Source organism: Chiloscyllium punctatum, chromosome 40 (assembly GCF_047496795.1).
Source record: "Chiloscyllium punctatum isolate Juve2018m chromosome 40, sChiPun1.3, whole genome shotgun sequence".
Taxonomy (NCBI): Eukaryota; Metazoa; Chordata; class Chondrichthyes; order Orectolobiformes; family Hemiscylliidae; genus Chiloscyllium; species Chiloscyllium punctatum.
In genome coordinates this window covers 11,606,458-11,619,256 of record NC_092778.1, presented here as the reverse complement: position 1 = coordinate 11,619,256, position 12,799 = coordinate 11,606,458, and the positions used below count along the sequence as shown (strand labels likewise).

The 12,799-nt window shown below is 41.2% G+C and overlaps 1 protein-coding gene across 3 annotated transcripts in view; it reads right to left on the bottom strand.

The window, feature by feature from the left end:
* Positions 1-12,799, bottom strand: part of sdk1a (sidekick cell adhesion molecule 1a) — a 903,166-nt gene that overhangs the window by 229,464 nt on the left and 660,903 nt on the right. For all 3 annotated transcript variants that reach the window (XM_072559294.1, XM_072559292.1, XM_072559293.1), the window contains one exon: positions 339-486. In XM_072559294.1, coding sequence (XP_072415395.1) covers positions 339-486 — 148 coding nt within the window. The remainder of the gene's footprint in view (positions 1-338; positions 487-12,799) is intronic.

The following is a 12,799-nucleotide window of genomic DNA, read 5'->3' as shown; positions in this document are numbered from 1 at the left end:
GTGAGGCAGCAGTGCTAACCACTGTGCCACCCCGCCACCCCATGAATGCTGAAGGAGAAGACAAAGATTTTGGCTTTGCAATTTGGAACTACAGCACTTCTTTACGATGTGTAGTGAAATGTAAATGCATCTAGACCATTTTAAACAGAAAAGGCATTCAATTGAACTTATATATTTAAAAATTAATTTCCAGTTGGGCCAGTAGTTGAGTAAAAGAATCAAAGCGGTCAACAAGGACAGGAAACAGTTCAGTACATTGTCACTCATAGCAAATACTTTGGACTAACTTGAAAATAATACTGTGCAAACTTTGCTTGGTTCTTGAAAAAGTAACATACCTGTTGGTTTCTGTGCTGTACTGTCCTTTTCCTAGCTGGTTCACTGCGCACATGCGGAACTGGTATGACCGGGCTGGTGTTAACCCATGCACAGTAATGTGCATCACTCCTGGATTAATGTTGGGTAACTGTACTGTCCATGGTGAGTCTTCAGAGTGGCACAAAAGAACAAAGCAAGATTGAACGGTTAGATAGCTGATATGGCAATTGAAGGTTCTTCTCAATGTATGTTTGGAAAAACACAAAGTCAGGTCAAGCAACTTCATTGTAATTCTGCTAAAAGTTGAAGTTAAAGTCTAGATTTGTTGATTTCATGTCATACACAAGTGCAGTCGCAGAGACACCTCGGAATGTACATCTACTCATCACCAATGGCAGGACAGTTTAACAAAGTGGGTAATAAACCAGACAACATCTTGGGGCTTCATAAATAGGGGCATAGAGTACAGAGTAAGGATGCTATGACTAACCTGTGTGAAATGTTGATTCAGGCTAAAGTGGAATATTGTATCACTTCTGACCAATGCACCTGGGAGAAAGTGAGGACTGCAGATGCTGGAGACCAGAGTTGAAAAATGTGGTACTGGAAAAGCACAGCAGGCCAGGCAGCATCCGAGGAGCAGGAGAATCGACGTTTCGGGCATAAGCCCTTCTTCAGAAATGAGGCTGGTGTGCCAAGCGGGCTGAGATAAAAGGTAGGGGGGGGAGGGAATTTGGGGGAAGGGTGCTAGGAATACGATAGGTGGAAGGAGGTGAGGGTGAGGCTGATCGGCCGGAGAGGGGGTGGGGGCGGAGAGGTCGGGAAGAAGATTGCAGGTCAAGAGGGCGGTGCTGAATCCGGGGGTTGGGACTGAGATAAGGTGGGGGGAGGGTATCTCAGTCCCTGAGATACCCTCCCCCCACCTTATCTCAGTCCCAACCCCCCGGATTCAGCACCGCCCTCTTGACCTGCAATCTTCTTCCCGACCTCTCCGCCCCCACCCCCTCTCCGGCCTATCACCCTCACCCTCACCTCCTTCCACCTATCGTTTTCCAAGCGCCCCTCCCCCAAATTCCCTCCCCCCCCACCTTTTATCTCAGCCCGTTTGGCACACCAGTCTCATTCCTGAAGAAGGGCTTATGCCCGAAACGTCGATTCTCCTGCTCCTCGGATGCTGCCTGGCCTGCTGTGCTTTTCCAGCACCACACTTTTCAACTCTGACCAATGCACCTGCCAAAGAAAGGCAGTAGAGAGATTAAAGAAAAGATTCATAAGCATGGTTCCAGGACTTAGAATCATCAGCTACACATAGTGAAAATTGAGGTATTCTGTTTGAAAAGAAGCTTACAAGGAGACATGATATAGATGTTCAAACTCATGACTAGTCTGGCAGAATAAATAGGGAGAATATGTTCCTGATGGTGGAAGGGTTAAGAACTAGAGGACACTGATGTAAGGTGATTGGAATACAATGGGAACAATGACATGTGAAGATTTTCTTCTATGCAGCAAGTAAGTGTTCATGTGTTTGTAAGTTCTTCATTTTGCCACACAGTGTGAGAAAGTGTTGTGAAGGCATATTCAACTGTGGCTTTCTTAAGAGAATGAAATAATTATTTGAGAATAAAATGTGACAGGGCTCCAGGAGATTGGCAAGGGAATTGGGATCCACAAGTTGTAGATAGCTAGTCTAGAGATGCTGGGCCTAAGGAGTCTTCATGGGCTCTAACCATTGTAAGATTCTAATACAATGAATTTCCTGAGTGTACAGAATCATAAATGGACACACCTTATCACAGATCAACTTACCATCTAAGGACTTACAAACGGAGTTCTGTACAACTCATTCTGATATAACGCGCATTTCATTACCACAAATTCACTATAATGCGATTGACAAATTGGGGACACTGTTTCGAAAAGGCAAACTTTTAAAGTGTACGTTGGCTGTAAGGCAATCACATCACCAACACTTTAAGCACGGTTTCTAAAACACAATTTTACTATAACATGGGGTTGCACAAGAATGCAACCATCGTGTTATAGAAGAACTACCTGGACTACTTTCTTGAATCTTCTCATAAAATTCCAAGAAACAATGTCAAAAATTAGATTTTATTTTTTGTAATTTCAGATTTGAAAAGATATGGGCAAACAAATTGGAAGTGCATCCAAAACACACGTGAGACAACATTTGTCTCAGAAAAATCCTAATATAGAGTCAAAATCAAGTATATAGCCAGACCTCATTAATCAAATTTCACTTGACACAGGCAGGCATATAAATGAATTTGCTAGATTATCAAAACATAACAGGCATTCTCTTCACTGAGCACCTCATTTCCTACAACTTTTCACTGTGAATGGAAATAATTCTTAGCGCTCATGCAAAGAGCCAATCTGCCACTGATCAATGTTGGTTGGATCAAATCAAATTATTTATCAAACGAGTGTTTTCAGAATTCTAAAGGAACTGCATCCGTATTTGCCACTGTTTAGCAAACTGCTACATGGCCACCTCAAAACATTACATCACTTATTTAATGTTATACAACATTCTAAACAAGACATTGAATTAACCCTAAAACTAAGCATAGAAAGTAGAACTGAGAAATCATAAATTCAAGCAACAATATCCAAGTATATGTTATGTTGTTCCTTTTCCTTACGTTCCTATTAAGATAAAAGTAAGACTGTCTCAGTTTTCTGTCTCATCGCATTCTTTCTCAAGATCTCAAAAACTCAGAATTTGTTATCTCACCATCCTTTGCTTCCTTTTGGCAAAATGTGGCAGAAGTGGCAAAATGTAAATAAAATCCAGCAGTGTGTGGAGCAGATAAGCATGAAACTGTTAAGTTTGAAGAACTAATGCAGTTCAAGCAACACAACTGTGAGTTAATAGTAAATTATTTTCTGAAAGATAAAATCTGATCAATTCTCACCAGAAATATTGTGTTTAAAGGAGTTTAAAATGTAGTTTTATCACTCGAACACCTTAAAAGATACTATATTAATAAATATCAACATGATTTTTTAGGTGGATGTTCTTCTTTAAAGTGTGGTATAATGGTATCATGATTAATGTTTTGGAAAGGTTATTAAATCTAAGTGGGTGGAATTTTCTGCTTAACATTCAACGTGAGCTGAACTCAAATGTATTATGTAAATTACATGATTACTAAATACCAGATATATATAATATATATTACTGATTATCGGCAAACTCCTTTCATTATAGACAATGACCTGTTTGGTTCTCCAAGCAAAGTCACAAGGAGCTCCCGTTTAGAGAATTTAAAAGAAAATTTGAGAAAAGATGACAAAGTAAATTAGAAAATAATTAACAAGGTAATAATGCCAGAATCCCAGGTTGAAGTCTGTTTAGTTTAGTTCTGAAAATCTACTCAGCTGAAAGCTGAATTGATGTACAATATTTTGCTGTAATTCAAACCAATATTGCAATTGGTGCAATGAAGATTAATCAATTTATTTTAGCATGTTACAATTCATGACTAAGAAACCAATTCAATGCCTTATTACTTAAAGAACTAATGATTGAGATACTGAGCAGAGGAAAACAAAATTGAATTTGTAGACATATTGGGGATATGTCTACGGGGACAACTTGTGTTCTGCCTGCCCAGATTCATCATCACTTGAACTTGACAGGATTTTTACTGAAAACAACAAATTCTGGAGATCACAGCAGGTCAGACAGCATCCATGGAGAGAGAGAACAAGCTAACTTTTCAATCTTGATGACTCTTCATCAGAGCTGAACTGAAGTGTGAAGGGAATGTATTAATGGTGTCGTTTGGGAGGGGAAGGAGATGGTGGGTGTAGGGTGCTGTTAGAGAAAAGCTGCTCATAGTACAGATTAAATGATTGGAATGTGAGAATGGCAGAAGAATGTGTGTCTCCTGTCAGACTTGAAACGACAGACACTAGGATGGGGAAGGGGAGAAAAGATATGATAACAAACTAAAAGAAGGGGAAGAAACTGTTCACACTTGGAAGGTGCTGAATTCAATGTTAAGCCCAGAAAGCTGTAAAGTGCCCAGTCTGAAGACAGGATATTGTTCCTCTGGCTTGAGCTGTGATTCACTGGTACACTGCAGCATGCCCAGGACAGACATGTAGGCAAGCAAACAGGATGCTGTGTTAAAATAACCAGCTACAGGAAGGTCGAGGTCATGCTTGTGCACATACTGGAGGTGTTTGCAAAGCGGTTACCGAGTCCTCATTTGGTTTCTCCAAACCACATTGTAGGCCATATCGGGTGCAGTGAATACAATACACAAGATTGCAGGAGGTACAGGTGGAATGCTGCTTACCGGAGAAACTGTTTAGGCCCTTGTATGGTGAGCAGGGAGGTGAAGGGGCAGGTGTTACACCTTCTGCAGTTACTTGGGAAGGTGTCATGGAGAGGGGGAGGTGGTATTGGTGGTTGTGGAATGGACTAGGGTATCCTGGAGGGAATGATCTCTGCAAAATGCAGGCGGGGGAATGAGGGGAAGATGTGTTTGGTGGTCGCATTCTGCTGCAGTTGTCTGAAATGGCTGCGAATGATCCTTTGAATGCAGAGGCAGGTGGGATGAAAAGTGAGGACAGGGGAAACCAATCACGCTGTTGAGAGTGATGGGAAGGGGTAAGGGTGGAAACACGTGTTAAAGTTCAGATGTGGTTGAGGGCCTTGTCAACCACAAATACGGATGAAGCAAGCCATGTCAACTAGTCTGGTGCACTGATCTTTACCTTGAGGAAGTTCAACGTCAGCTCTCGGACACTTCTTCCAACAGTCCTCTGAACCATAATCCCACATCCGAATATCAAGCCATCGTTACCAGGACTGTCATCGACTTCATTACCTCAGGAGACCTTCCCCCTACTGCCTCCAATCTAGGGTGTCCCAATCCCAAACAGCCGGTTTCTACGCCCTTTCCAAAATCCACAAACCAGACTGTCCTGGTAGGCCCATTGTATCAACCTCCCCCGCTGAACTCATTAACTCCTACCTTGACTCCATCCTCTCTCCACTTGCCCAGACCCTGCACACCTACATCAGCAATTCCACTGATACTCTCCACTATATTGACAATTCCCAGTTCCCTCTAACACCTCCATTTCCCACCAGGATGGTTTGAGCTCTTGGCTTCTTCCTTGACCAGAAGCCTGAACAATTCCCATCCACCACCACTCTTCTCCATCTGACTGAACTTGTTCCCTCACTGAACAATTTCTCCTTTAATTCATCTCATTTCTGTCGAGTTAAAGGAGTGGCTATGAGCACCCACATGGGTCCCAGTTATGCCTGCCTCTTTATGGGGTATGTAGAACGGTCTTTGTTCCAGTCTTACACTGACTCCTTCCCACAACTTTTTTATTGGTACATCGACAACTACTGTGGTGCCACTTCATGCTCCTAATGGGACCTTGAAAACTTCATTCATTTTGCTTCCAATTTCCACCCCTCTACAACTTTCACTTTGCCCATTTCTGACACTTCCTTTCCTTTCCTTGACCTCTGTTTCCACTTCAGAAAATAAACTGTCCACTGCCATTCACTACAAAGCCATGGACTCGCATAGCTACCTTCACAACTTATCACACCCTACATCCTGCAAGGACTCCATCCTATTCTCCCAGCCCTTTGTCTATGTCACATCTGTTTGGATTATTCCACCTTCTAAAACAGCCCTTCTAAACAATGGCTTGTTTCTTCCTTAACCTTGGTTGCATGCCTAGATGCCTGTCCTGGGCATCCTACAGTGTATCAGTGAATCATAGCGCAAAGTAGAGGAACAACATCTATTCTTCAGACGAGGCAGTTTACAGCTTTCTGGACTTAATATTGAGTTCAACACCTTCAAATTGTGAACGACTTCTTCTCTTCCTTTCAGCTTGTTATCAAGTCCTTTCTTCCCTTCACCATCCCAGTGTCTGTCATTTCAAGTCTGGCAGGAGACACACCATCATTCTGCCATTCTTGCTTTCTTATCACTTAATCTGAACTATCAGCATCTTTTCTCTATCAGCACTCTATTCCCCCTCCCCATCTGCCCACCCAAAACTATAGCATAAATGCTGTCCCCGCTTCCACACTTCACTTCAGCTCTGATCGAGGCTCAAGGAGACCCGAAACAGTAGTTCACTCTCTCTCTCTCTCTCTCTCTCTCTCTCCATGAATGCTGTCCGCCCCTTTGTGACCTCCAGCATTTGTTGTTTCCAGTACAGATTCCAGCACCTGCAGTAATTTGCTGCTGGACAGGATTGTTACTTTGATTGTAATTATAAATGTAAGTTTTTCTTTCTTTGTCAGAATATCAAATACTTAGCAAGCTTCAAGCAAAATTACATATTAAGAGAAGACATTATCAAGAGCAATGACATATGTATGTAGGATTTTCCCTCTGTTTCCAGATGCCAAATCCCTGTCTCAGGGAGAACCAGTCACCTGTATTGATTTTCATGAGGGCTGCACATTTAATTGGCTTGAGGATAGGCTGTCTGTTCAAATAAGGATAGCATGCATGCTGTCAAGTCTGGAGGGGCAGTTGAGTTGGAGGCTGATTAGCTTCAAAGGTTCAGGTTTCAATGGAAAATAGATTAAGGAGAGAGTGCTCAATGTAAAAGCTCCTGCTCTCCAATTTCATAAAATCTTAAGTGAGGTAAAAAGTAAAGATTGTGATCTGGGTAAGATTTAGGATTCCTTAGTTGTGCTGGTTCTTCTTTCTCATAAAGATTAACCCACATTTGAAAGAGTATAAACAAACTGGTGATGATTCCCTTCACTATTCCCTTCACATTTCCCAACTATATAGGACCTTTACCTTTTTTATTTAACCAAGAAGGAAAATGCTGTCAAAGTCAGCGTGAAAGAAGAAATAGTTGTGATACAGCCAAAAAAGTTAATAAACAGAGACTACTAGAAAGGCTGATTGCACTTAAGGATGATAAGTTGCCAGAATTGGATCAGATAATTCAAGGATGCTGAGAGAAGGGTGGAAATTGTGGAAGTGCTGGTAATAACCTTCTCTTTAGGTACAGAGGCAGTGGCAGAGGACTGGAAAATTGAAAATCGCTGTTCAAAAAAGGATGCAATGATAAACTCAACAATTACAAGCAAGTTAGTTTATCTTTCGGTGGTATGAAAAAGATATAACCCAGGGTATAGCTCTAAGAAAATTGGACAACTGAAGATTAATTCAGGAAATCCAACATGAATTTGGAAAAGGCAAGTTCTGTTTAACCAACTTGATTCAGTTTTTTGATGAGTTAACAGGGAGGATCGATTATATGGTGTGTATGGACTTTGTAAAAGCATTTGATTGCTGACAAGCCCATTATGGGTCACTAAGTAAGAAGGTCATGGAATGCAAGAGACACTGGCAGAATGGACTCAAAGCAGGGTGAATGACAGGAAACAGAGTTAGAGTGATTAGTTTTTTGGGATTCGAGGAAGGTATATGTTGATATTATAGAGATTTACAGCACAGAAGAAAACCATGCGACCCACTGAATCTATGCTGATCTTCCATAGAGCAATCTAGTCAGTTCCATTTCCTCAATCCATCCCTGAGCTCTGCATGCTTATTTCCTTCAAATGCCAATCCATTGTATTTTTGGAAACACAGATTGTCTCTGTTTCCATCCATTCCCACGTCACTGGCTCATGGGCAGCAAGTTCCAGATCATGATTGCTCATATTGTAAAAGGTTCTTTCTCATATTCTGCCTGCAGCTCTTACCCAAACCTTAAATATGTGTTCCATAGCCCTGCACCTTCAGACAGACATTTCTTCTGTAATTTATTTAAGCCTGTTATAATCTTGTACATGTCTATCAAATCTCCCCATAATCTCTTTTGCACCTATGAGAACAATACCATCTTCTCCAACCTAACAGTGTGGCTATTAACCTCCATCCCATAATCAACCCAGTAAATCTCCTCTGCATCATTTCGCGGACCCTCACAGCTTTCCTAAATTGTGGTGAGTGGAACTAAACATAATTCATTAGTTGTGTTCATCCAGAAATTTATAAAAGTGCCCTGTTTTGATATGCAATACCTCTGCTTATGAAGCCACAGTCACACGTGCTTTGCTCACATTCTCTCAACATGTCAAAGCTCCACCAACATATACGTCAAGATCATCCTATTCTGGTACAGGCTTCAGAACTGAGAGTTTGAAATCTACTTTGTTTCTCCCTATTCCTTTTGCTAACATTTATTACCCCACACTTCCCTGAAGTAAATCCCATTTGCCTACCAAGTCTGGTTGCCTATCTTAGTTCTGTTATAATCAGCTTATGCCACAATCACTAATGTCACTTCTCCCAGTTTGACTTTGTTAGCAAATTAAAAATTTTTATTTTGTACTTCAATATCCAAATCATTTATAGTTATCATGAAATGGATATATGAACAGGAAGGGTTTAGAGGGGTATGGCCCAAGTGCTGGCACATGGGACTAGATTAGGTTAGAATATCTGGGCGGCATGGACAAGTTGGACAAAAGGGTCTGTTTCCGTGCTGTATATCTCTATGACTCTATGAAAAGGGCAAGGATCCCAGGATTGATCCTTTAGGAACCCAATGTTTCACATCCTCCGGTAAAATAATAATTTCTCATGATCCATTAACTGACCTTCAGCTAATTCTTTATCTAAATTGACATTAACAAACCTATTGTACAAGCAACAATTCTGTTTACCAATTTTGATATTAGAGTTAGTTCTTCTTGATACATATCAATAACTTAGACTGGTATTATCAGGGCACAATTTTGTAGATGATACAAACCTGCGAGTATATGTGATAGATTTCAAGAGGGCATAGATGAGCTGGTAGAATGGGTCAATATATGGCAGTGAACAATGTGAAGCGATAAAGCTTGGTAGGACAAATGAGGAGAGGCAATATAAACATAAGGTATTATTTGCAAGGGGATAGAGGAACAGAGATACCTGAGAATATATGTGCCCAAATAATTGAATGTTGCAGACAGGTTGAGAAATGTTAGAAAGTCTAATGGGATGCTGACCTTTATAAATAGACACAAGGTTGGATTTTACTATTTTCTGAGGGGTGAGAAGCAGACCCGAAATGGAGGGATCCGCTTGTTGTGGTATTAATATGTACACTTAGTATCAGATAACTTATAAGCGGTTGTTTATCAGGAAGGATAAAGTCAACTCAAGGAATAGAGGAGAAACTCCATGCTCAATCAACACTGAAGACTGGGACATCGTGCAGCAGAGGGGTAAGGTTGTGAACAGGACGTCCGTCATAGCTAGAACTTGCTCTTAGAAATAGTCTTTTTTTTCCATTGAACTTGTACAAAACATACAAGATGTAATCAATTGAAAAAGTATGACTATTTCACCAGCAAATCAGATGATACATGCAATCAGGATTCTGGTGACTGACCAATTTTACCACTTCATTATATTTTGAATAAAAAAATTCTCAAACTGCTCAGATCCAATATCGAGAAAATGCAGCGAGCAGTGAGAAAATTGTGGGCAATTTAGGCTGTACGCAAGGATAATGCCTTAATCATCACTGATTTACAAAATGGCACAGGGGCACTTGCTTACCACACTTCTTCACTTAAGGCCGTAAGACATAGCAGCAAAAATTAGGCCATTCAGCCAATCGGGTCTGCTCTGCCATTCAGACAAGTTTTTCATTCTTGGGACCATTCTCATGAACCTCCTGTATCACGCTCTTGGGCCAGTACTTCCTTCTTGAGATATGGAGCCCAAAACTGCACACAATATTCTAAATGTGGTCTGACCACAGCCTTATAGACCCTCAGAAGTACATCCCTGCTTTTATATTCATGTCCTCTCAAAAAAATGCCATCATTGCATTTGCCTTGAGAGAATCCTGGACTAGAACTTTTAAGTCTCTTTGCATTTCATTCTTCTGAATTTTCTCGACATTTAGAAAACAGTCCATTTCTCTATTCTTCCTACCAAAGTGCATGACCTCACACTTTCCCGCACTGTACTCCACTTGACACTTCTTTGCCCACTCTCCCAACCTGTCCAAATCCTTCTACAGCATCCTCTCCTCCTCAATGCTACCTTTCCCTCTACCTATCTTTGTATTATCTGCAAACTCAGCCAGAATGCCCTCAGTTTCTTTATCGAGATCGTTAATTTACAAAGCGAAAAGTTGTGGTCCTAACACTGAGCCTTGCGGAGCCCCACTTGTCACCGGCTGCCATCCTGAGAAAGACCCTTTAATCCCCATCATTTGCTTTCTGCCAGACAGTCAAGCTTCTATCCATGCTAGCACCTTGCCTTGAACACCAGGGGCCTTTATTTGACTCAGTAGCCTCCTGTGCGGAACCTTGTCTTCCAGTAGATAACATTCATTGGTTTCCCTTGGTCTAACCTGCTCATTCCTGCCTCAAAGAATTCTAGCAGATTTGTCAGGCATGACCTCCCCTTGATGAAACCATGCTGACTTTGCCCTATTTTACTATACACTTCCAAGTATTCAGAAATCTCATTCTTCACAATGGATTCCAGGATCTTACCCACAACCAAGGTTAGGCTACTCGGTCTGTAATTTCTGTCTTTTGCCTTAACTTCCTTTTTAAACAGGGTTGTCACGTTAGTGATTTTCCAATCCTCTGGGACCCTCCGTGACTCTAATGATTCCTGAAAGATCACCACTAACACCTCCACTACTTCTTCAGCGCTCTCCTTTAGAACTCTGGGGTGTAGTCATCTGGTCCAGGTGATTTACCCGCCTTCAGGCTATTCAATTTTTCTAGCACCTTCTCCTTGGTGATGGCCACCATACTCAGCTCTCCCCCCTCACTCACTTGAATTTTTGGTGATATTACTCATGTTTTCCACCATGAAAATACGAGGGTAAGCTACCCTCAGATATGCCCTTTATATATCTAAAAAAACTCTTACAGACTTCCTTTATATTACCAACTAGCTTACCCTCATATTTAATATTCTCCCTCCTTATTTGTTTTTTTGATGCCCTCTGTTGACCTTTGTAAGCTTCCCATTCCTCTGGTTTCCCACTGTCCTTTGCCACATTATATGGTTTCACTTTTGCTTTTATGCTATCCCTGACTTCCCCTGTCAGCTATGGTTGCCTCATTCTCCCTGTACCATGCTTCTTTTTCCTCAGGATGAATCTCTGCTGTGCCTCCTGAATTAGTCCCAGAAACTCCTGCCATTGCTGTTCCACTGTCTTTCCTGCTAGGCTCCTCTCCCAGTCAATTTTACCCAGTTCCTCCCTCATGCCTCTGAGATTGCCTTTATTCAGCTGTAATACTGTTACCTCTGATTCTATCTGCTCTTTGTCAAATGGCAGAGTAAGTTATATCATATTATGATCACTGCCTCCTAAGGGTTTCTTCGTCTTAACCTCCCTTACGAAGTCAGCCACATTGCACAACACTAAATCCAGTATTACCCGTTCCCTAGTGGGCTCCACGTCAAGTTGCTCCAAAAAGCCATTTGTAGACATTTCTCAAATTCCTTTTCTTACGAATCACTACCAACCTGATTTTCCCAGCCCACCTGCATATTGAAATCCCCCATGATCACCATAACTTCTGTAATTTGGGAGACTGACATGATGTTGTTGCATTGGTAACACCTTGACACCTTCCTCCATATGGTTTGCCCCACCTGACTTGATGTACTGATCCTTACATGGAATCACAGAATAGAATAATTACAGCACAGGAGGCTATTCAGCCCTTCAAGCCTATATTGGTTCATAGAAGGAGCAATTTAGTTGGTTCCACCTCTTGGCCTGCAATTTTCTCCGCTGTTAAGTGCTCACCTAATTCCTTTTTGAATGCCAGTCAACTAATTTTCCACAACCAACCCTTTCAATAAGTCTATTTCAGAGCATAACTCAATTAGGAACATGGCATAACTGACTGTTCTCTACTACAAGCTGACTGACAGCTAATGTGGAATTTGCTAGAATGCAAATTATTCTCATGTTTTCTAACACACAGAACATCTATTGACAGATAGCAGCTAAAATATGATATCTGTTTTCACAGAACAACAATGAACTTAAACTGAATGGTGACTAAAAATTCACTTCCTGCTAAATTGAGGCTGTCAAGATTAGAGTGGAGCTGGAAAAAACCAGCAGGTCAGGCAGCATTTGAGGAGCAGGAAAATTGACGTTTCGGGCTAAAGCCAAAATGTTGACTTTCTTGCTCCTCGGATGCTGCCTGACCTGCTGCGTTTTTCCAGCACCACTCTAATCTTAACTCTGATCTCCAGCATCTGCAGTATTCACTTTCACCAAGCTAAATTAAGGCTGTCTGGTACAACTAGTTTCCTGTAAGAATTAATAAGAAGCCCTTGTAAACTTTGAAACAAGACAGCTCAGCAATTGAAGTAACACCATTGCAGTACAACTGTTATAGAAATCTATTAACAAAGTTTAAATTTTGATTGAATCAGATATCTTTTTCACA